At 37.2% G+C, this 23888-nt stretch overlaps 1 protein-coding gene across 1 annotated transcript; it reads right to left on the bottom strand.

The window, feature by feature from the left end:
* Window positions 1–894: 894 nt before the first annotated feature.
* On the bottom strand, window positions 895–19514 carry STXBP3 (syntaxin binding protein 3). The gene is made up of 18 exons (XM_009867262.1): window positions 19471–19514; window positions 18698–18779; window positions 16481–16557; window positions 15825–15903; window positions 14391–14491; window positions 12247–12401; window positions 11302–11392; window positions 10223–10347; window positions 8662–8766; window positions 8092–8149; window positions 7763–7835; window positions 7235–7311; window positions 6459–6597; window positions 5778–5884; window positions 5216–5314; window positions 4195–4280; window positions 3162–3310; window positions 895–986 (listed from the first exon to the last, which is right to left on the bottom strand). The coding sequence occupies exons 2-18, from the start codon at window positions 18726–18728 to the stop codon at window positions 895–897; spliced, it is 1644 nt and encodes a 547-aa protein (XP_009865564.1). The 5' UTR covers window positions 18729–18779; window positions 19471–19514.
* Between the last annotated feature and the right edge of the window lie 4374 nt (window positions 19515–23888).

The following is a 23888-nucleotide window of genomic DNA, read 5'->3' as shown; positions in this document are numbered from 1 at the left end:
ATGCATCAGATTTTGACGTTTGGGTTGTTTTCTGCTTTTTTAAATTACCAAGCTGGTTGAAAGACTCAACTCCTTCCATTCTTTTCATCTCCTTTTCCTCTGCCCCACTCTCACAAAAAGAAAATCTATGCTTAAAATTATAGAACTTCTGTACCCTAGGCAAGTCAGCTTTTAAAATAGATGGACTATACAGACAATCATAAGGAAGTTTGTAAGAAACTAAGTTTTTTTTAAAAAAGCTTTAGTAATAATCCCTGTGTATACTTAAATATAAAGTGTACTTCAGTGCACAGTGGACAGCATTTCTCCAAAGTTATTTATTGAAATTAGAACTGCTTAGCACTTCTGTGATTAACTTTTACCTTACCCACCACCATCTAAAAACACCTTTTGATTTTTCACAGTTACATATATTAAAGAATTTCCAGTGAGTTATTTTACAGAAAATATTAAAGACACTGCACTTGGGAGAAATATTTCTACCCTAAACTCATATTTACACCTTCTCTTCTGAAGCCTCTAAGAACCTAGATGCTTTTTAATTCCTTTTTAGAAATAAACTCTGTTACAGAAAAAATTCACAGTTCTCAAAGATAATTCCAGTTTAGATATAATCACGGTAAACTTTTACCATGATTTGTTAGGAATGAACATGCCAGTTTGCAAAAGCACTCACAGTGTAACACTGTCTATACTAAATACACCCTAATAAACATTTCTTTTTTCCTCTCCCTGCCTTCTACTCCCCACAAAAAAGCAGCAAATTTAAATTATAAAATAATATTCCATTAGTCAGAACCATGTAGTGTCCTGGTAGGGTATTTTGAAAAGTCAATTCCATAAGAATATGTACATACTATTTGTGTCTTCCTAACGCAATGAACTTGACCATTTCTATTCATCCCTAATGCAGACCATATCCTTCGGTTTACTAAGGCTCTTCACTTCATCCAGCAGTCTTTTAGGTGTCAAAATATGAGTAGAACCTGACAAAAGAAAATAAATATTAACTGTATTGGTCTGAAATTCTGACTTTCAGACATTCTCTCTTAAAAAATAAAATTAAAAAAATAACCAATTACGTGCCAGTGGTTTTTTTACTGTTCCCAGAGAACTGAGAAGTATTACAGGTCAAAGTGTTTACAGGTGTTGTATTTACAGGATGACACTTTATATGGTAAGTGTCACCATTAGGCAAGCAGTGTCCCTCTTCCACAGACTGAGATGCCCAGATTAGGAAACTTCCTTTGGATAAATATCTCAAGTCCCTGCTCCTCCCAGTTTGAAACACAGGCTTGAACCTGGGCCACTTTTGCTGTAGGCAATTGTCCCAGCCTGCAAGAAATCTGCCCATTCTCTGACAGGGGGAGTTAATGACAGGTTTTATTGTAGAATCATGAAACCACCTGCACTGAATATTATCAAACAGCAGTTTTCCACAGAAATAGTTACAGGGAACTGGCTTTTATTGACTAACATTTCCTCAAAACCTTTGCAACGTAATCCCAAGTCTGGAGCAACAAAGAAAACCCTTATTACTCTTCAGGAGTGCACAACTACCTCTTGCTCACACAGAAAGCAATTATAGCTTCTGCCATGAAGGGTCATTTCACAGTTATAAAGGAAACTCCAAACTGTTTAAGATTGGGGCTATCTCAAACCTTTAGTCTTAGCTAACATTCCTTGAGTTCTGACTCCAGAACACATGAAGATTTTCATCTTGCAGTAAGCCACGTGGAAATTGGACAGTTAACACCTTCCCTCAGAAATCAGGATTACAACAAACAAAACTACAAGAGTCATCTCTGAACAACAGGGAAGATGGTGCCATGGTTAGTGCCAGATATTGCAGCAAAAGAGTGACCTAGGCTAAACGTGGTTTTGTAAACAAGTCTTGGATGAAGAAAGAGTCTTGTTAAACTACAATCCTGCTGTCCTGGTCCTTCCATTGCAACTCAGAACTAGGACCAACATCAAACTTACCTCAACCACCAACAATGAAAGCAAACAAGCAGCAACCACAAAAAAATAAACACCAACCACACACACAAACACACCTACATTGCCCCCCACTGTTTTGAGGGAAGAGACTCTAGATCTCAGAGTCAAGGGAAGAGTATTTATTTAAAGTTATAGTAGATGGACTGAAGCCTTTCTGAAACTCATAACTAAATTTAACTGCCAGACTTAGCCATCCCAAGCGATTTCAAACACTTTGGATGACCCAGCACCCAGACACCAGCTGCGGCTGCAGATGGATACAAGTCTCCAGGAAGGTTCTGTCTCTAGGAGTGTACCAGATACACAAATGTTTCAGCACCTTAAATTTAAACAGCATTACAGCAAATGATTATTTACAGCACAGCAGCTGATGAAACAAGCATTTGCTGCCTCTGAGAGATTGCTACCTCAGCCAGCAGTTCCTGCATTTACTGCTGAATCTTAAGAAGATACGGGAGATTACTTCAGTTTTCAGGGCAAAAGCTACATATCATGCTGTGGTTTGTATAAAGTCTCTGAATACACCATTACAAGAATTAAAGGATGTTGCAAGTCAACTGAGCTATGCTGGAAAAGCTTTTTGGGGTTGGCTAGTTTTGTTTGGGGTAGGAGGATAGAGGTTTATTTAGTTTGTTGGGGTTTTTTTAATATATTTATCTTCTGTTCCTCTCAAAGGGAGTAATTGTGCACTAGTTTGCCAGCTTTCCTACTACTTTCAAAAGCCGTGAGAGTACTAAGTAAAGCTAAAGGTAAAGCACAGACAGATGCGAGTTTGAGGAAACCGTAATGCAAGGAAATATCCCTCTTTTAAATCCTTTCTGCTATACATCAGGCGACTCGAATAATAAATTTCTTGGGCATAACTCATGACGATACTTCTCTAGATCATAACTGTATTTATTGTCGTTAACATCTTGTTGCAAAAAAAAAAAACACACAAAAAATCCCCCAAACCATAAACATACCCCTCCAAACAAACCCCCAAACCAAACATCAAAAAATCGAGATAAACTGAAAAGATACTTTTAAGTGCATAGTTTCAAGTTGGCTATGGCATTAGTTTACTGAGGGAACACAGGAAAAAGAAAAACCTTACGTTTTCCAGAAATACACGTAGTAAACCCCTACATACAACCTTTCCCCCCCCAAGACAAGCTTACCAATAACAACTTCACAGGACTTGTAAGCTTGAGAAACTTCGTAAGCACTGCGCATCTCAGAATATGTAATTCCTCCGATCACAAATATAATCAGCCTTGCACGACTCTTTCGCTCATCTTGATAACTAGCTTTAGGTTTGTGGCGTGCGCTGTAAAAGATTTCACAAGACGACATCTATACAGCTTTACTGATTAATTTTGGTAAAAAGATTATACACTAAAGCAGTAACAATTTCTGTCATGCAATTCATAGTTTGATTATAACTTTGGCAAAAGAATTTAGACAAAATTATTAAAAGATTTTTAATGAAAACAAGGTAGAAAATTACTCAAAATAGTTATCTCAAGGGAGGAAAAAAAAAAAAGAAAGTAAAAGCCTTCTTGCACACACAGCTCATGCACAAAGGACTTGTACTGAGCAACTAAATTCTGCACACTATCATTTCCAGTGGCATTTTTCATAAAGAGGTTCATTTGAAAAAGTTAAGAATCTTGGGTTTTTTAGTCTCCAACCACAATCTCTAAAAAAGTATTTGGCTGTTATCAACTAAGATTCAGATGGCTATGAACAAAAAAAAAAATAGAGGGTTTAAAAAAATACGTTCTAATACAGGTACAATAACTGCAGATTCAGATTAAATCATCTCCAAGGCTAGGGTGCCTAGAAGACTCCCAGGTTTCACCAGCATATGCGAGAGAAATCCAGTTACAACATACAGGGGCTTGCCCTAGTGTTTCCTTGCACCAGGAACATAAAGATACACCAACAGTTTGCCTTCAATTTAATAAGGTAAAAATAAAATCCCACTCGGGTGTGTTCTTCACATTTAGGATATGTATAACACCTCCCCCGCTATGAATTCCAGCATCTGACAACCAAATCCGGGTGAAGTAAAAATATCCATTTCACACATTAACATTACCTTATATACATTATTTTACCACCTAGTAAGGGCGCTTTTATAATACTTTAGAAGGTACAAGACAAAACCAATGAGAAACATGTAAATTTTGTTTCAGGAGGATAACTTACCTTACTGCTCCTGAACCATTCCAGGTAGGAGGACACTGGGAACAATAAGGCCAGTCTTTGGAATCTAGTTTGTTTTCTATAGCATCCTGAAGGGCAAAACAAAAGATGCACTTTAAACAACCACGTAGAACTAAAACACACCAAGTTTTAACTTCCACTAAGGACATTTAACTGGAATTTAATGCCAGCACGTGTCATTTCCAAGAAAAACCTGTCGCAAGCAGCCTCTCACAAACAACACTCCTACAGAGCAAAACGCCCGACCACGTAACGCTAAAAATTATTACACGGCTTTTGTATATGTCAAGGAATTGAGAGCATGTGTGCTTTCTCTATAAACATGATACTAACTGTTCAGATTTCACTAGCAGCTTTTCATCTGTAATGACCCCAACCAATTTAATTTCTCTATAGCAGCGTATTAAAGAAAGTAGGGTCCCTTGAAGACACAACAGAACACGTGAATTACTAAGAATCTATGAATCCTAGCACTGGGTCAGACTGAAGGTCCAGTGAACTCACTGTTCTGTCCAACATCAGTCACCAATTATTGCTTAAGGAGAGGTTTAAGAACAAAGCAACTACACTTCTGGCAAGTAACATTTTCCAGCCTCTACTGATCTGCAGTTGAAATTTGAATTGCAGTTTAAAGATCTACTGGAGGGGAAAAAAAAAAAAAAAAAAAAGGTCCAACCCCACTCCCCCCCAAAAAACAAACTCAAAAAAAACCCCCACAGAGATCTTTAAGTGACACTAAACCACGGCAATCACAGGACAATCAAAAAGACTTTTTGCTGACACTTCCATTTACTTCAGATGTAAAACAACCTCCAGTAAGAAGCATCGTTTGCACTCAGCAGTCCAATGTTCTATGTTACAGACTAGAAACAATCACTTGTTTCACCAGATGTATTTAACTGAAGTAACTCAAGACTACGGAATTTCAAAAGATTGGCCATAACTGCTCACTTGAGCAAATTCCTGCACCGCACCCATGAATTAACTAGTTGGTCAAATTTACCTCCATAACATCTTTGATAACAGGTGTCCACCTAGAAAGCTGGAAAGTTTCTTCTGAAGAACGGTCCCTTCTTGGGTGTTTATGCTGCTGAGCAGTAGACTGGAAAGATTTTCAAAACATGGTTGTATTATACACTGTATTTGGATTTTTGAAATTTCTACCAGGTTAAATAGCAGGGGGAGGAGGAATCACAAGGTAATTTTAAAGACATCATAACAACAAAGAACCACAATTAATGCCTGTAGAATACAGCATATACTAGAAATACTAATTTCAGGGGGAAAAAAAAAAGGAACTGGGTAAGCTGGCATTTCTCAAAGCCACTTAGAGCTCAAGTCACCATCTGATCATTTTAGAGGCAACACTGTAAGTACCTTACTTTGAAAACTATCCATGTGTTTTTAAAGGATTAACCACTTAGACACATCATAAAAACAAGAATTCCTACTAACTGGCTGCTTCCAAACAAAAGGCCTGGATAACACTGCAAAGAGCTGCTGAAAGAGCTGTAGACAAGCACTTGAGTGGTAGGAAATTACAAAATACATAAATACATTCTTACTGAAGAGATGACAGGAACATCAAGGTACTTCCAGTTTCTTATCATATCACTATCACTTTCTATGTGTACATTCTGGATCAGCTTGTCCAAATTCTCCTGGGTAGTTCCTTTGGTAGAAGAAAAACATACACCCAAGTGACTGTAAGATCAATTCTGTCTCACTCTGAGCTGTTATTTAAACCAGCTTTTTTTGTTGTTTGTTTGGCCAGTCTAAGTTCAACATAATACTACACCTCACAAAAAATTTTGTTTAATGGCCCACTTTTGAGACCAAAACTCAACATTGTTATTAATTCCTCAGGCATTTCACCAATTTCCTCCCTTCTCTACTACAAATTCCTCCCCACTAACTTAATTTTCAGGTTGCAATGGACAGGGAGCTCCCCCTTTAACAGCTTCAGTAATATGTGAAAAGGAGAAAAAACTGTTGCACACATCCAAGCACACAAATGACATTAGAACTCCGTAGAGATCTGCACTGGTATTGAATCTCTTAATTCCTCATCAATGGTATATTTACTACTAATCTGAGAAAAAAGAAGCTCTCGAGGATGGAAAGTATTTCTTTCACACCTGGCCAACTCCAATAAGTTAATAAAAAATACTGGACTATCCCAAAATTTGAGTTGAAGTCCATAGGACTGAGACCAAAAACATAAAAAATACAGCAGCTTATCTTACCATTTGTGCTAAAGATATACAGGAGAATAGCTCTAATTTTGTCATAGCTCTCATGACTTTTGTTGAGCAGAACTGGAAGGAGAACTCTCATAGAGTCTTTTACTTTTTGACCTTCTGCATCAGTTCCAAGAGCCAAGTCCTAAATATAAAATAAAATAAACCAACATGATTTTTAGTGAGCGGTCAAAAAAAAATTAAAAAAGAACACTGTTTTGTGTGCTTTGAAATGCACTTTTAAGAAGCCATAGGTTTCAGGAAACAAGTTGCATCAATTTAAACTCAGTATGTGAAGTCTTTGACAATAATTTTAATAGTTACAGCATTATAACAACACTACATAACACTTAAATGTTTAAAACTGTTTGATATCTAGAATTCATATAAATGTAAATTACAGGTTTTAGCTTGAGATTAGCAATACAATGTAATGCCTCACCCTAACAGGCACTTTTCCAGACAATTTAGAAGAGCTTCCTTCTGCAGAACATAACACACAATCTCATAGTAGATTTGAACAAAAGAAAATGATTCTTGTACAAATCAGCCTGATTCAAAGGCAAAAAGCCAAAACTCTACAAGCACCTCCTTTCTCGGCAGAGTGAGAGCCTTGTATAATACTACCACCTCAAAAAGTGATTAAAAAAAGGAAACACACACTACTTTGCTCAGTTTTAAAAAAACAACCAAACAAACAAGAAAAACCAAACAACAACTTATTGCAAACATGACTTATTTGTTTGCAGGAATAGTTGCTTTTTTCTTCTTTTTTAACATACCTGTTCGGTTTTACAGAGCCTTTCTATGTTAGATTTGAACTTGCTCATGCAATCTTCTGCTAAGTTAAGATGAACAACTTGAAAAAAAAAAAAAAAAAAAAAAACCAAAACACACCACACAAACACATAGAAGCTGCCATAACTTGTTTTTTGTAGTTTTTTTTTTATTTAAAACACATCAAGCCATCATTTTTACTGGTTACAAGAGTCAATTCTTCCATACTACCACACATTTTCTGTTTTATGCTTCACTTAGAGATCTAACTCCCTAATCTTTTAAAACATTTAACTGTTATGTTATTTTTAATCTGTAAAGTACAAAAGTCATTTAAATGGGGTTTTTTACATACTAAAATGAAACACCTAGAAATAAGTTTTCTTTTAAAAATGTTACAGTAGGTGAACATGTTAATTTGGAGAAAAGTTATACAGCACACGTAAAAAAATACAGTATAAAACAAGATTTAAACAACATAGGAAATTATAGCATATGAAATGATTTATTGTGAAGTTGTAGTTACAAAAGACCCCTTACCTTACTAATCTCTTTACGATAGTGCGGCATCTTTTTCATTAACTGAGCCAAAGCAGATACTGATAACTGTGGAAAAAAATGATACAAGTTTAAAACTCTACCCCTCAATATTTCACATCCTTATTTGCCTTGCTGCGGCAGTCTTCCTTTTTATTTTTTTAATCTCCACAAAAATTACCACTGAGATAAGCCTCAATTTCTTTAATAGGTCCATGAATTGCAAACATCTGATCATCTAAATATAATTAAATTATGAGGAAAAACAAACATTTGAATTTTAAGGAAAACAAAACAAAACAAAACAAAAAGCAAACAAGCTTACTTTTCCTTCTGTTTCTTTTCTTTTTGACGAAACTTCTTTCAAAAGCTTTGGTATTTCCCTGGGGAGGAGGGGAGAGAGAAGAAAAAGGAAAATCAAATGCACCAGCAGCAAAAGATCTTAAGATCTTCAGATCTTAGAAGAACTGTGCAACAAGAACTTCTGAATGAAAGTAAAAGCTTCAGATACAAGTCTCCTTCAGAGCAGAGTGCTTTTCAACACAGCAAAATAAAGTGAAACGTTCTGTTTACAGTAGCTGCACAATGTCATTTAATGCCATAACTTGCATCCCTTCAGATTTAAAAGTTATGAACACACTTCCCAGGAAATTATTTTATTTCCATTTTCCTCAAGAACAGTAATTAATATTAGCAAAATTGCACACCTCTGTACATATTGTATTTTTGAAAGTATGTTTTCCTCCCGGCATTAACTGTTTAACAGGATGCAGTCTAAACTGCAAACTATCTTCACTGCTGCCTGTATTCCTACTGAACCTCTCCAACACATTCCCTCCCAAAGAGATTTGTAGAACTTGCATTAGTAATTACTTTTTGTTACTCATTCACATACTCTATCACATCTGCAATGTGCTTGTGCCGAATCTTCACCCAGAGGTCATCATCTTCCTCCAGAATTGCCTCCCGTTCCTTCCCAGCAGGTCCTTCTGTTTTGTATCTTCCGAGAGAAAATTCAGAGTTGTATGGTTTAGTTTTTTTTCCCCCCCCTTCATTTTCATAACTTGTTAGAATATTAATTGTAATGGTTTAATCAGCATACATGGTAACAGCAGTAACATACACAGGTTTTAACTTACAAGCCAAGCTATTGCCCAACACAATATATTTTACATCAGGATTTTACAGATTACATCTTTGAAGACAGAAGCAGCCAATGAGTTTTAGAATTACTTTTTTGGGGCAACAGCTGCTGGACGTTCTTTTAAACCAGCAGTAACTGGTTTCACTCATACATTTATATGCACCTCAGTTCTCTTCAGCTTTCAATGCCAACTTCCCTTTGCCTTCAAAAGCAAACTGTGCGCAAAGTAACACACATTGAAATTGCAACATGTAGCCTTCTACATCTACTATCTGACATTTTGTAACTCCAAAAGAAAACGAAAGCTCATTCACCAACAAAACAGACTAAGTAGGACAAATTATTTAACATCTAGATGAAGCATGCTTCACAGCACTACAGGTATTACTTTTTTTACAGGCAAACCAACTTATAAAGCAAGACAGCAATCACACTACGTAATTATACATTTATAGAAACTCACAGTGGATACAGCTAGAAAGCAGAAAAAGATAAAAAAAAAAATAGATACAAGATTAGTTGTGAAAGATCACGACCACCTAGAAAACACCCTGCTCTGTTTTCCTACCCAGCAAATTTCAGATTCATATAATCCTGTGTTTTCTAGGAGAACATTCACTCTGCATTCTCATCAGAAGATTCATGTTCCTGTTTGCTTAACTAAAGAATGAGGTGATTAGATCTCATTTGCTGCAGTGGGTCATCAGAAAGCAATAAGTCTTACCAAAATCTTTGGTGTTAGAACAATCCAGCAGCAAAGTGCTACCTCATGCCAAACCATGTCACTCTACTCCAAACAGTGATAAAATAGTGCTTATAAACTGAATATGGTATACCTAAATGTGTATTTAGGATTGGAAACCAAATTTTAACAACTACACGAATGAAATGATGGGAGCTATAAAAGTGAGTGTTCCTGAGAACTAAGCTTTTTCTCAGTATTCAGCTACTGGTCTCGTTTGCCTTGTTAGGCCAAGAAGGTTGAGAATATGAAAGAAAAGGTAGAGAATCTGAACATGCACTAGCAAGGTTTTGCTTCAACTCCAGTACAAAGCCCTTTTTTTAAAACAAAAAAAATACAATATTAGACTCAAAACTTAGCCAAAATGCCTATTAGATCCCACCTAATCTCAACAAGGAAATTAACAAAAAGAGGTAGTTACGAACACAAGAGGAAAGATTAATTATAAGTGAAGAAACCCTTACATAATCTAAGTAGTTAATACCACCGCGATACAATAAGCTAAACAATTTCCTAAGTTTGATAATCAAGAATAAAGCTTTTAGATTTGTTTTTAAAAAAAGTACTTGCTTGTAAGTGTCATTTTCAATTGGCAGCAGATCATATGCCATTGCCTGGAAGGTGAGTTCATGAAGCACAGTTGATACTGGGTCAAAGCCACGATCAATTATTATTAGTTGGGAGTTGGTTTTAGCCTAGAAAGCCAGCAAATAAATGTACAGTTAAGACATACAAAGTTAATACATGTCAAATCTATTTACAGTAAGTTACAGCACTGCAGGCACTCTTGGAAAGATAACTGAAAACAACTAAAAAGATAGTCCAAGTTTATCCACAGAAATAGAAACAAACAGTTAAATGGTAAACACAACACAGTGATCTTAACTACTAATTTTAAGGCAATGCACTTAGCCCATGGCAATGCATTCAGTAACCTCACCTGACCAACAAAAAATTTAAAAAGTAAAGGAAAAAACCCACAAAAAGTGCCTCCCACTGACTTTGCACAAGGAAGTACTGTTTGCATTTCTGAGCGGATTATCTACACTGTGCCGCAACACAGAAAAAAAAAAAAATCTCCAAACATTCAACAGAAAGTTTCACTTTGGGGTTTAGCAAAGCGACAGTCACATCGTTTATATTTGGGCAGCAGAGTGGAATGTCACCAAGTCAGAATGGTTTCCCCCACACTTCTGCATTTAGGCAGCTGCCTTATCTATAGCGACAGATCAGAAACATTAGTTATGGGAAAGCTGTATCTCTACAGACAATAAATCCCGTGATGGGAGACTTTTCAGTTCTGCAGTGAAGTCTCTTCAACACACAGCCCTATGGCACGTGACGTTAAAACAAGTTACCTACTGTCCTTCGGCTTTGTATCACACCCTACATTATTACAGGGCCAAATTTTTGAAGTACAATTAGTTTGATCACACAAATTCGATTTGCTTACATACAGATTTACTGCATCAATTACTACCTCTAAGCTGTTTTCACACACACAAAAACCCCTAAATGGCAAGTAGTTGCCTTTACTAATAAATAAAACCTGGTTTTGTAGAACCTATTGTCAAAAAAATATTTAAAAAAATACTTTTTTCCAACTCAGAAAAAAAAAAAAGAAGCAAATGGTTTAGCTCACTTTCTACCTTTATTTGGCTTTTCTCATCAGTTTTGTAGTAGTTTTCAAGATTATTTTCAACAAGCTGTGCAAGTTTGCTGGCTCTATCAGATGGTGCACTAGGAAAAAAGGAAGCATGCAAAAATAAATTCCTTCGTCAAAATACTGAAATGCTACCTTTAAAACAGAAAGAACTCCCTAGATTGATCCTCTGGTTTCATGAGCCGTTTCTGAACTTCATTCTAAGTATTTCCAATATATTTTTCACTCATACATTATGACTTCACTCTTTGAATGCTTCAGGTATTTCACACAGCAGAAACAGCTTCAGCCAAAAGACTGACATTAGCTGGCACATGGCCCAGCACCTAAAAGTCTCACGCAGAGGGGTGAAACAAGAAAGAAAAAAAAAGAAAAAGTCAAGCAACTATTTCTTTGCAACCTTTACAGGGAGTAAGGCACCGCTTCACCTTACACCACAGAAGGCAACTCTGAGCATAATTTCAGATGCCTACTTTGACTTCCAAGACACTACTCTCTGCTGTCCATCACTGCTCAAGATGTATTCTCCTCAATATCTCTACTACAAAGAAATCCTGGTCCCACTTGTCTCAGCAATTTACAAATGCCTTCATTTGTAAATCAAGACTGCAGAACTATTAACAGTGGCAGTTCTGCTCCAGGATTACATATGGGCTATCCTAGAGTATCACCCTACTGACCAAACATGAAACAAGTGGTTCATTACAGAACGGGGGAGAGTAAGTGCTGTTGTATGATTACACACAGAGAAATGACTTGCTGCTCCACCTACACTTCACAAACTCCTATCATTCCACAGTTGGAGCTGTGGAATAAAAACAATTCATGCACACTAAAAGAAACGATGCTGCAGCCTCAAGCTATTACCAAGCAACATAGGAAGTGTTAGGAGTGAAAGCAGCTACACTACACAACACTGTTATTGCCTCACCTTTTATATCGCACTCCTGGATTCTCATTTAGCGTGGCACATAAGGTAACAATTTGTTCAGCCATCACTTGCATTACAGCATCTCTCTCCTTTGTCTTTTCCAGAGCTGGACTGTAACAGCGATAGAATGCATCTGGGACATTGAGAGTAAACACCTACATAAAGCACAACCAAGAAAAACAAATGGCTTAAATTGTGTATTTCTAAAATATCTGACAAAAGAATTGCTAACACTCTAAAACTACATGTTGTGATAAAGAGTCATACGCAATATAAATGGATGGGGGAAAAAAATGAAAACGTAAAACCAAACCTCCACACTCCAGTCCTCTTTCTCTGTCCTACTGAGCTCATCTGCTGCTTGTTCTCACATTTTTTTCCTCTATTACTCTCCTTCTCTACACAAATTACCACATTTTTCAAATTGCTTACTGCCTGTACAGTTGGAGGAACCTTGAGATAGGCAGAACTAAATATCATCCCATGCCTCATGCAGAGCCATACAATGTAGTATCAAAATGATCACAGAAGGTATCAAGTTAAATTTGTTTAAAATAGAATCTTATACATCAAATCTGTTTATTATATGAAGACTCTACTTCCAAGAACTGAGATTCTTTCAATGCATTAAACCTTGATAAAAGACATTTAGTACTACGCAAAAGAAAAACCTTTTCAATAGTTTAGGAAAAGGAATGCAAAGTAAGAAACAACCCAATTGTCAGTTAATGGATTTTCTCCAGCTTCAGATGGACTCTGTAACTACAGAGAATATCCCTCCAGATAAAGATGTTTGTTTCATTTGAGCAGATAATTCACTTGGACTTTGCCCAGAGCTCAGTCTGATTATTTACTCTTATCACTCCAGAAAGCAGGCCCACAGATCTTGAATTAGGAGAACTAGTTAACATTCTCTGTTCATTTGCTAAGGATTCAAAATGTTCTCACAATTCAAAATACTGAGAACACTAAAATAAAAACAAGTGACTAACCATTGCTTATTTTCCACTTCAGAAATCCTGTCCCAATTCCTACTTTCATGCTAAATCCTCCAGAGAACCAAGGCAACAAAATTTTCATATGCCTTATTTGGTGGGGAAGCTACCAAACTGTTCTTGCTTTAGCGGAACTCCCAACAATCAGTTTGAAACAAAACTTGGGAACATTAACATCACTGGAAAATAAACAAACCACCATGCTACTTATTCTCTGATGGCCTCTCAATCTAAGTAATAAAAAAAAAAAGCCCAAACCCTCTTTATATTAAAAAGGAGTGTGTCTCCAAACCAGGAACCTGCATCCAAATTAATACATGGATAGCAGCAACCTCTCCCATATTCATCTGCCACTTGGTGTATATCTGATCACTGATGTGTTCATAAAGATCAAAGAATACAGGAAAGACTTGCGGAGAACACCACTAGTTCTACAACTTCTAACAGTGGACAGGGTTTGGAGGGTTCACTGTATTAGTGAGTACCAGAGTGCATTTCAGCCTTCTCTATCCAAGAAAGTGGATGTGCAACAAATTACTCACCACCACTCACTGGGTGGCTTCCTATGGAAACTACTCATCGGATTTCATTGGTGGTCTCACATTTCTGGTTGAAAAAAACCCATGGATTTCTGTGTTTTCCTCTCAATAAATAGCTTATCAAGTTATCATTGTTGTTTTTCTTCTCTGTGAGGTTTTGGGTTTGTTCCTCTCCCCTCAGTTCATTCATTTGCTCTCCTTTTCACCAAGTAGTTTTACTTATTCCTATGTACCAATCTGTCTAGTCTGTCAAAATAACACCCCAGTATAAGCAGTAAAAAAACCCGAGCACATTACTGCTTACTATTGACAGGCCAGAATACTTTCCTTCTCTTAAGGTTCCCTTAAGATTCCCTCTCTATTGCAACTGACTCCAAGTCTTGCAAAGAGGCCAAGTGCAAACACTAAGCCTGCGAGTCCAAGAGCTTTTATTGTCGTCTGAAAAGTGTAGGCAAGCACTGGAAATATATCAAAACTACAATAGGTCTCTCATATAAACTGTCAGTAAAAAAAACCTGCTAGGTTCTATTTAGCTGTTTTCTGTCAGGTTAACAACACTTGAAAATAGTCCTCCAGGCTATTTCCTGCTGTTGAGATGAACAAAACCCACCTGCGATTCATACGGGAAGAAGGAAATGTTGATCTCCTTGCATCTCCTTATTGATTTTGCACAGGAAGACTTAATTTTATTGAAGAGGTTGTCAGGGCAAACTAGGAGAAAAAGAAGATTTATACACAAATGATTTATGCTTATTTCAGCTATCATGTCACTTAGAAGTTTAGAGTGCACAGAAAAGACAATTCTAAGTTAAGACTCAATTAAATGGGAACATACAAAATAAAAAGTTTCCAAATCTTCCTAAAGATGAAAGAGAATGTATAATCAGGATTTTGTGTTTGAGACCTTTTTCAAGAAGCATTTTTTATGAGCTTTTGGCAAGTAAGGTCATAGAACACTCATTAGCAGTCTTCAGTAGTGAAGGATATTGATTTTATCAAAGCAAAACTTTCTGCTATTTCTTCTCCTACAGGAGACAGAAAACCTTTGCCAAGCTACAAAAAGGTTAAAGGAAGAAATAACGTGTATATATCAAGCAGCAAAATACAGAGAAATACAGAATTTAATTACAGATCTCAGATGTGTTCCGTTACACTTGCACACTACCCTGGATCCCAGCCTAGAAACTGAATTTAAGGAATTTTTGGATGACACAAACACTACACGGACTCAGAAGCGACAGAGTATTTCTCTAAGTCCTACCAACGTGAAGAGCTTTGGCAAGTATTCAAAGTAAAATTCTGCACACTTGCAACAAAGGGACATAGAGCAAGAGAGCAGTATTTTTCCAGAACAATAATTGCTGCGTCAGCATAAATGTAAATAAGAAGACAAGAGGTTTTCATAGTAATTTGGTAACTGCTTTGAGAACATACGGTAGCAGCTATGTGCCATCCACAGAGACAGCCACAACTCAGTCTCTGCCTTTGGTGGCATGTTTGGGTTTTTGTCTTCCCTTCCCAAAGCTCCATTTTAGTCCCGCAGAGGAGCGCACAGTCTCATTAACCCCATCTGCACTAATTGTCTCTGCTTTGCAATTTGTGTCATGCCAGCAAAGATAAAGTGAGGAGAAAAAGCTGTCTCACAGGTCTCAAGGAACTACCTAAAATAATCAGTTATAAAAGTTCTTGCAGGAAATTATCATGCATTTGAGATACCTGAGATACATAGTTTTACTTGAATTGGCTCCCTCCACGCAGTCCAACATGAGGAGGCAACTGGAATACTTGAAAAGTAAAGCTAGATCACCTAAATTAAAAGCTGAGATGGGGAACGATCAACTTCAGTAATTGTAAAGGAAATTACTACTGCCATGTGGTTTGGTCACCATACAATCCAAGTACGGCTAACAACTTGAGTCAGAAATGTTCTCTCAAGAAAAAGGGCCCAAAATTTTCATGTACTGAACTACAGGAAAGAAAGTTGAGTAACTTACTTATTTCTGTATATAGAAGTTATCAAACTGCAACACAAAAGCTTACTCACAGTCAGTGAAATACACGTATGCTGCTTTGTATCTGCTGGATGATTTAGTGATGAAGTCATCAATAAGTCCATCTACAGACTTCCAGGTGTAGGAAAAATAAGAAAAAATATCATCATTTTAGTGTTTGCCTTTCCTCACATACCAGACAAAGCTTCTCTCTGCTCTGTTAATTATACAGTCCCACTTAGGAATATGGCAAATCAACACACAAGAAAACAAACAATCGCAGAGCATCAGTCATGCAACAAGATCACTGTAGCAAGCACAGAAGGCAGGATACTCACATTGCTTTCAACCTATAACAGTGCTAGGATTTATTCTCTCAAGAATTTTTAGGAAGTAACAATAACCTCTTAGCGAGCCATTATTTTGAATTTCATTGGTCAATGTATTGCGTCATTATTTGTGACAGTATCTCCGCCATTGAGGCTACTAATATCTAAGCACTGACACAGTGCCTCTATTGATCCAAAAGTACATTTGCAGCCTGCTCTGTGGTTACACTGCATTGTCTTTTCATTATGAAAAATTCAGCATCACACAGAGAAGTATCACAGTTAAGGACTGCACAGTTGTAACCAGTAAATAAATATTTCAATATAAGACTGCTGTTTCAGTTTGAAAGATCTTACTGCCCTTTCTTTAAGATACTAACCTTTTTGGTAGGAGTTATGAAATATATTGCTTTCATGTGTGGGACAGGCTCACGGTTTTTATATACGTTCTCCACCACTGTAAAGTAAGAAGTATTACATTTTTATCATAAGGAGCTTTATGCACCTGTAAGGAAAGCACTGTACGTATTTCAGTATAGAGGTGACAAAAATAACACCAACCAAGCTGTCCACAAAATCAGTGGCAAAGACGTACCTTCTGCCAAGGCGGCCTTAATTTTTTTTATTATTTTAAATACGGCAAGTTACCACAGGACTTCTTCAACCTTCAGTAGAGCATCAGCTAAATTTCTCCTCACTATTGTACAGAAGCAGAGTTTTGCCCCCACACAGAAAGGTACGGCAAAACAGAAATCTTCAGACTACGGGGCCCAGTACAAACCAGTTTGCAAGAGAATTGCCTCAGTAAGATTGTTCTTTTTCCAGCACAGTGAAGGAGAAGAATCAAACTATGTGGGGCATCATTTTGGATTAGAGCCTCTTCTGTCCTTTGTTTGCCTATTTCCTGTGCAACTACTGTTTGGCTATAATTGCAGGCACAAATTAGACATTTTCAGCAAATTAGCTTCACTCAACTCTTAGTTTTCCCTATTTATTAAAGTCATTACTGTACAGTGTTGCAGGACACTAGCCTGAGAACGCAGAGATTTATGTTTCTCAGTAATTCTGAGGGGGAGGAACAAGGGAGGTATGTGATGTTAGGTGTCTTAATGTGAAAAGTCAGATCCTTTTCAGTAGCGTACTCACAAAAAATAAAAGGTTTTCTTATTGGCAAACAGGATATATGCTCACTAGAAGTTTCTCACAAAGGATAAGTAGCACCTCTTATGATTAAAAATACACTTCAAAAAGGGAAACGTATATAGCTTATCTATCTATTATACTTCCAACACAATCAAGCTATACTTAATGGCTGAAATAAGAAGTTCTGATACTTGTCGAAAAATAACTAAGTCTAAATAATGCTCTCCTGCAAAAATAATTCTAAATATCTTAGCCTAAAGTCAATTAAAACCTTGATCATTTACATTTCATGCATTCATTTCAATTTCAAAACCAGGCAGGAGAGAAGTTCTACACAATGATAGGCTAATAAACATTACAGAAAGGTCAATCATAAAAAGCAACTTTGAAAAAAGTTTTATGATAGAAAAAACATGGGGTTTTTTAAGGTCATAGCGAAGAAAAGCCCATAAAACTTCCTAAAGAGAAAATACTTCTTTTAAACAAATGTAGAAAAATAATCTAAATAGACATACTGCATAACTGAGGTCCATCACAATCCACCTATTATTCATTTCTGACAGTGGCAACACCAAAGAACAGGAGAGACATTCTAGCAGTTGCAAAACACCACTTCACTAGAGCCTACTCCCATGTTATTTGGAACAGTGACTATCTAATTACTGTTAATGTTGCTTATGAGTTTATTCTAATTAAAATAATCATCAATATAATTTAGTTTTCAAGTTTTTACTTCCTTTTTCTTTTTTTTAACCTGCAGAAAGCTCTAGTTTTGAGAAGCTAAAATAAATCTGCACAATGGAGCTCCAATTATAAATTCTTGCCTCTAACACATCCACTTGCTTGCAAGCATATCACCAGTCATTTTGTCCTCAGTACTTAAGTTTTTATATGCTAACTCCACCATTCCTGAGCATAAATTAATTCAAAGCAGCAGATACTGATTTACAGAACACAGTATGAAAAAATGCAGAGTAATTTGCCTATTCTTGTATGTTTTACTAACATCCACTGAATTCTTGTTTTTCCTTAACATCAGCTGGCAGATAATATCCTTCAAATACATCCCTCAGTGACAGATAACTTTCTCAGTCACCTCATCCCAGTCATGAACAAGCAAACACACAAACGACTCCCCAAAAAATCCCACAGAAACAAAACAAGAAATCCAAATAAACCAAACAATTCTTTTTCAAGTACAAAACAAACACCAAGAAAACTTACAATGACCTTTAGCAAAAAGATTTTGAATTTTTTGCCTAGCTTCTAGACAGAGAAACACCTGATTTTTCGTTTAAAAAATAAAATCACAATTGGATAATTGCTGTACAAGCCAGAAAAACTGTTAGTCTAGTATCCCACAGGTACTTCAATTCATCAATCAAATTAATTTACTCTTCCCATTTTTCTTATCAGGATATTGCAATCTGTACATTAGAAAGAATTATGCTTACCTGTGATACCCTCCGCCAGTAGATCAGTCATTTTGCAGCACAGTGATAGCAATTTAGTAGTGTAATCATCTAAAAGAATTATCTAAATATATTTAAAAAGCACAAATATTTACCTTAATCAGTCAGCTATAGTAAAGCCATGTTATTCCCTTAACAACTTGCCACAGAAACGTGAAGCAGAAATTTATTTTTACTTTGCAGAGGGAAACTAATCTCAAATAGCACCAGAAAGCAGCTCCTTGTATACAAGATCTCAAAAGATTAACTCCATCTTAAGTAAGTAGCATGTCCCCACTATTCCTACTAGAAAGCATCTTGAAACTTTCACTTCGACATAAGTATTTAGAATTCACTCATAGCCTGCTTAAATATATCTGTACTTATTCTAACTCTTCTATAGCTCAAACAAGCATCATACTGCTGAATCCTGTTCCACGTGTTGTACAGCAGTAGATTTTCTTAAATTTATAAAGTACAAATCTTTCAAAAGCAAAGTGAAAATAATCAGAAACAGATTGTAATTTTATTTTGAAACTTAGAAAAAAAAATAATCAAGGCAACTAACCATTTGTTCTTCCTATGCTAGCCCTTAGATTTTCCATTATGCATTATGTAAAGATCTGAGTTAAAAGAACTAAAAACCATTACATGGATAAAAAACAATTTTAAAGCACCAGCCACTAAAAAAATACTTATTTCCTGTCCACTCAGTGATACAGAGTATCTATTCAAGTGATTTTAATATTCTTGCAGAAATTAGAACAAAACTGTACCTTCCATTCTTCCTCTTTCCTGCAGTCATCAAATATTGCTGATTTTATCTCTGTAAGAGGAGAGAGAAAATTTACCAGTCAGAATAATCAAATTGTTACTAAAAATGGTTCACCCATTTAAGCTCATGTTTAGAAAACTGAAGAAGAATTAACAAAAACCACTGATCAGTACAGCGTTCTTGACCATAAACTGTCCCTGCCCATTTCAGGAAGCTGTAGCTAAAATTTTCATCTTTGCTGATAATAAACAGCTTCATAAAAAAATCAGTCTGAATAATCACAGGTCTATAAATATTCCAGTTTGTTTCTACATTTTAAGTGAACTCTTCCACTAAATGGATTGTGTGCAAGCAAAAAAAAATTGAGCTACTCTAAGATAAGGCAGGTAGACTAACACATTCACAAATGGACCTATTTTAAAGTACATGCTAACTTCAGATGTCCTTGTTCTTTCTCTAGAATTCCAGAACAAGCCTAAAAAACCACCAGTTCTTCCGAGAACTGGAAGATATCTTAAATAAAGCATAAATTATCTTTTTCTGCTATGATAACTTGGGCAGAAATGGCAATGAAAATGCTTGCACAGGATTCAGCAACAGAAGTCCGCATGAAGTTAAGACCCACAGCTTTTAACCATCACCAGAACCAAATTGTGACTTTCAGAAGTGCTGTCATCAGGCTAATGCAGATTTGATCTCACAGCAGTGGTACGCATTAACTAAAAGTCAGAAGATTTGGGGAACTATTCAAAAACTGGTGTTTATAAGCACAGGAATAAAAAAGTCTGATTATTCTGTTCTCTCTTCCCAGGGAACAGAATTTCATGCTCAGCTGAAGACTACTGCCATCTCCTAAAATAACTGGACCTTTTTCCCAAATGAAGAAGTAATAGGAACAGAAGTCTGAAATACAAATGAGCAGATTCAGCACATGTTTTGGGATTATTGTCAAGTGAAAGAACATCAGGAAGTATCAGAATAGTAGGCACACATACAACAAAAAGTACACCTATTTCTTTGTTGTTTATAAACACGAATATATTCCCTATGTCCAAGCCCTTTTGGCACAACACTATTGCAACATACTCCATCCCCAACCCCCGAGTTGCAGCGCCTCAGGAATTCAGGAGTTTCGTGCAGCGAAGCAGCCCACCTGCTCTTTCAGCCTTCACCCCTTTTCAGTTTGACCAACTCTGACAGTGCACACACAGCACACAACGCTCCCAAAATCTCCCACTTCAAGATACAAACATGAGACCTGGGATGTCCTGCACAGACTCTTTCACACTAACACAAGAGGCTTCTTTCAAAAGACAAGCACTTACGCTTTAGCTGTCCAACACGCTCAAGTTATTTTGCACGACTGACATTCTGTGTAGCGACTTAAAAATCTTATGATCTACCTTCATCTAATAAACTGACAAAAACACTGGTCCAAAAATCACTCCAGCAAAACCCCACACGTTTCAAAAGGGATGCAATTGGTGTATTTTGCTCATGCTGCTAAATGATAAAAGTCAGTGTCAGTTTTCATGAATTTTTTTCTGCTTACACAACTCCTAAAAATCTATTATCGTTCCTCAAACTTGCCCTCTGGGTTGCTGCCATTCAACATCCTTCCTGTCGTACACAACCTGCAGTGTTCAACAGGTTCTAGGTCCGCTTAGAGTGGTGTAGAGACTCCTAGGACTTCTAGGGGTATACTCTTTACAAAAGTGAATAATCACAGAATGTTAGGGGTTGGAAGAGACCTTGAAAGATCATAATGCTCATCATCCCGTAGCTGCCATCAAGATATAAGTGTTGGTAACATCCGAACCCAGGACATAATGCAGGCACATTTTTTCCTGTCACTATTATACCATATTTGTTACTTCCATTTTTCTACCTCTGTACACAACATGTAAGAAAAAAAATTTATTAATGTTTGTATTTTCTAAGAACACTCTTAACAAGGAATTAATGCTTAGCATTAGAGTCCTTCTAATAAATTGAGTGCCCAAGAGCTTTGTCAAAAAAAAACCTTAACTATATTTCTTCTACAATACTTGAACTTGCCTAAAAAATAAATTAGAACACACATGTGCATAATCCAGCTGTGTCTTGAACTTCATTTATGTAATTAAAAATAGAATTCGGCTTTCTCCCATCATGACGTTTTATTCCAAGCTATCAGTGCACCAGATAGAGCATACTTGCCCCGCAACATTCCAACTGTTACTTGTTTTGTCCTCAACCTGCAGCTGCTTTACCAAATAAACTGAGCAATGCTGGTTTACAGCCTCTCAAAATCATCTCATTTGTTTCCAGTAAGCATCACGAATGAATCAAAACTGGTCATAAAATCAGGTATGAGTAGCACTCCATTTTTAAATTTTATTTCCTTCTCAAAAATTTGGTAGCAACCACGCATCCAAAATACCTTCTGTAATTTCATCTTCTCTGAATACATAAAATTAGTTTAAGGCATTTTTCTTCTGCTTTTACTTCCTGATCTAGATGAGAACTATACACAGCCCTGATAAGAGCAGCAGACTGCTAAATGCCTGTGCTGAGGGAGGGAGGGGGGAAAAAAAAAAAAAAAAAAGGCAAACCACACCTTGGCAAAGTTAATGACCCATTTATAACATACTTCCTGAAGAAAGGACTAAAACAGCTTCTACTGTAAGCAAGTGTTCTGGAAAACAAAGTTACAGAAATGCTGAACCATTTAAAAATAATAATAATAATACAGAGTTATCTATGGCTAGACTAGAATCTTATTAACAATGAACATGCTTTAAAGCTGCAAGAAAAATTAAAGCCAGAACTCCATGTGGAAATAGCCTTATTTACAGACAGATAAACAAAGATGCAGTATATAGTTAATATTATAATTTTATCCAGAAGAACTACTGCCGCCTAAACACATGTAGCTTCCCCCACCCCCATACCTGTGAACTTAACTGACAGCAAACTGATGAAGTAGGTTTTTTTCACACAGTTTACTTAAATTCAGTCTAAAATTGCACCTTACAGAAAGGGCCATCCATGATGGAAGGGAGGGTTTTTCCAGAGCACCATGAGAGCACAGCTACAACCCTGTTTGCCCACACAACAAAGGTCCAACTTCGCTGTTTATTCACAGAACAGAAATAAGATACAGTGACAACAAGTTGCTACATGAAGCATCAGCATCACTGACATTTTCAGACAAACCAGCCTAAAAAAAAAAAAAAAAGGAAGGAATATTTGCTTAAACATCACAAAGCAGCAGTTTACAGCCTTGAATTATCCACTAGGTGCCACACAGTGTCTACAATTTAGTTCATCAATGTTTATTGTTGGTGTAGCCTTGGGAAGGCAAGAGTAACTAAGTATCTAACAAAGCATTCTTTTCAACAGACTCTTGATTTTTACAAAGTTTGTGATATAAATGTTTTTTTTATTCACACTGCTTCACCATGAATCTTTCTTCCTCGTGGCCTTGTCCACACTTGCAACGCCATATTCAAAAGTCCTTATACGCCCTGATGACGCACCAGGGCTTTGATCCTGTTCCCTCCTTTTGATTTCCCAGCCTTCTGTAAAACGCCTCAGGACAAATCAATCGCTTCACTGCGAAAGGCACAAGTGGCTTGAGAGAGCACGACAGGGCAAGCAAAGCAGAAAAAGGCACGGATTTCCTAGAAGTCAAGCGTTAAGCAAAGGGATCTAACTCTGCACCTGGAGATCAAGGGGAGCACGTCGGCAGGGCAGAGCCGAACATCACAGAGCAGCCTGCTTTCTTCTTCCCCCGCTTCTATGTTCTTATTAACGTAGAGAAATATCTGAGAGGTGGGTGTCAAGGGGAAGGGGACAATCTCTTCTCAGTGGTGCCCAGCAATAGGACAAGGAATAAGGGGTTTAAGTTAAAACATGGGAAGTTCCACCTGAACACGAGGAGAAACTTGTTGGCTGTGCGGGTGCTGGAGCCCTGGCCCAGGCTGCCCAGAGAGGGTGTGGAGTCTCCTGCTCTGGAGACTTTCAAACCCGCCTGGACGCGTTCCTGTGTGGCTGCCCTGGGTGACCCTGCTCTGGCAGGGGGTGGCACTGGGAGATCTCCAGAGGTCCCTTCCAACCCCAACATTCTGTGATCCTCTTCAGAGGAGAAAAACACGGAGGACAAGGGAGCAGGACCTTCCCATGTCAGTGCCGGGCAGTCACCAGGCCAGCCGAGCTGCTCACGGAGCCACAAGCTCAGCACAATCAAGCCCGGCAGGAGGTGACTTGTAATTTCTCTCCTGCGACTGCCTTTCCCCAGAGGCCTCACACTACCCAAAACACCATTAGCCCTTCTTCTCCAGCCGGGTGTGGAGCAGTCACAACTTCATTTTCGGTAACCAACACCAGCACACCCTGTTCCTAAACGTGTGAGAGTACCTGGGGTTCACGTCTTCC

Source organism: Apaloderma vittatum, unplaced genomic scaffold (assembly GCF_000703405.1).
Source record: "Apaloderma vittatum isolate BGI_N311 unplaced genomic scaffold, ASM70340v1 scaffold27883, whole genome shotgun sequence".
Taxonomy (NCBI): Eukaryota; Metazoa; Chordata; class Aves; order Trogoniformes; family Trogonidae; genus Apaloderma; species Apaloderma vittatum.
This window is presented reverse-complemented; position numbering and strand designations above follow the sequence as displayed.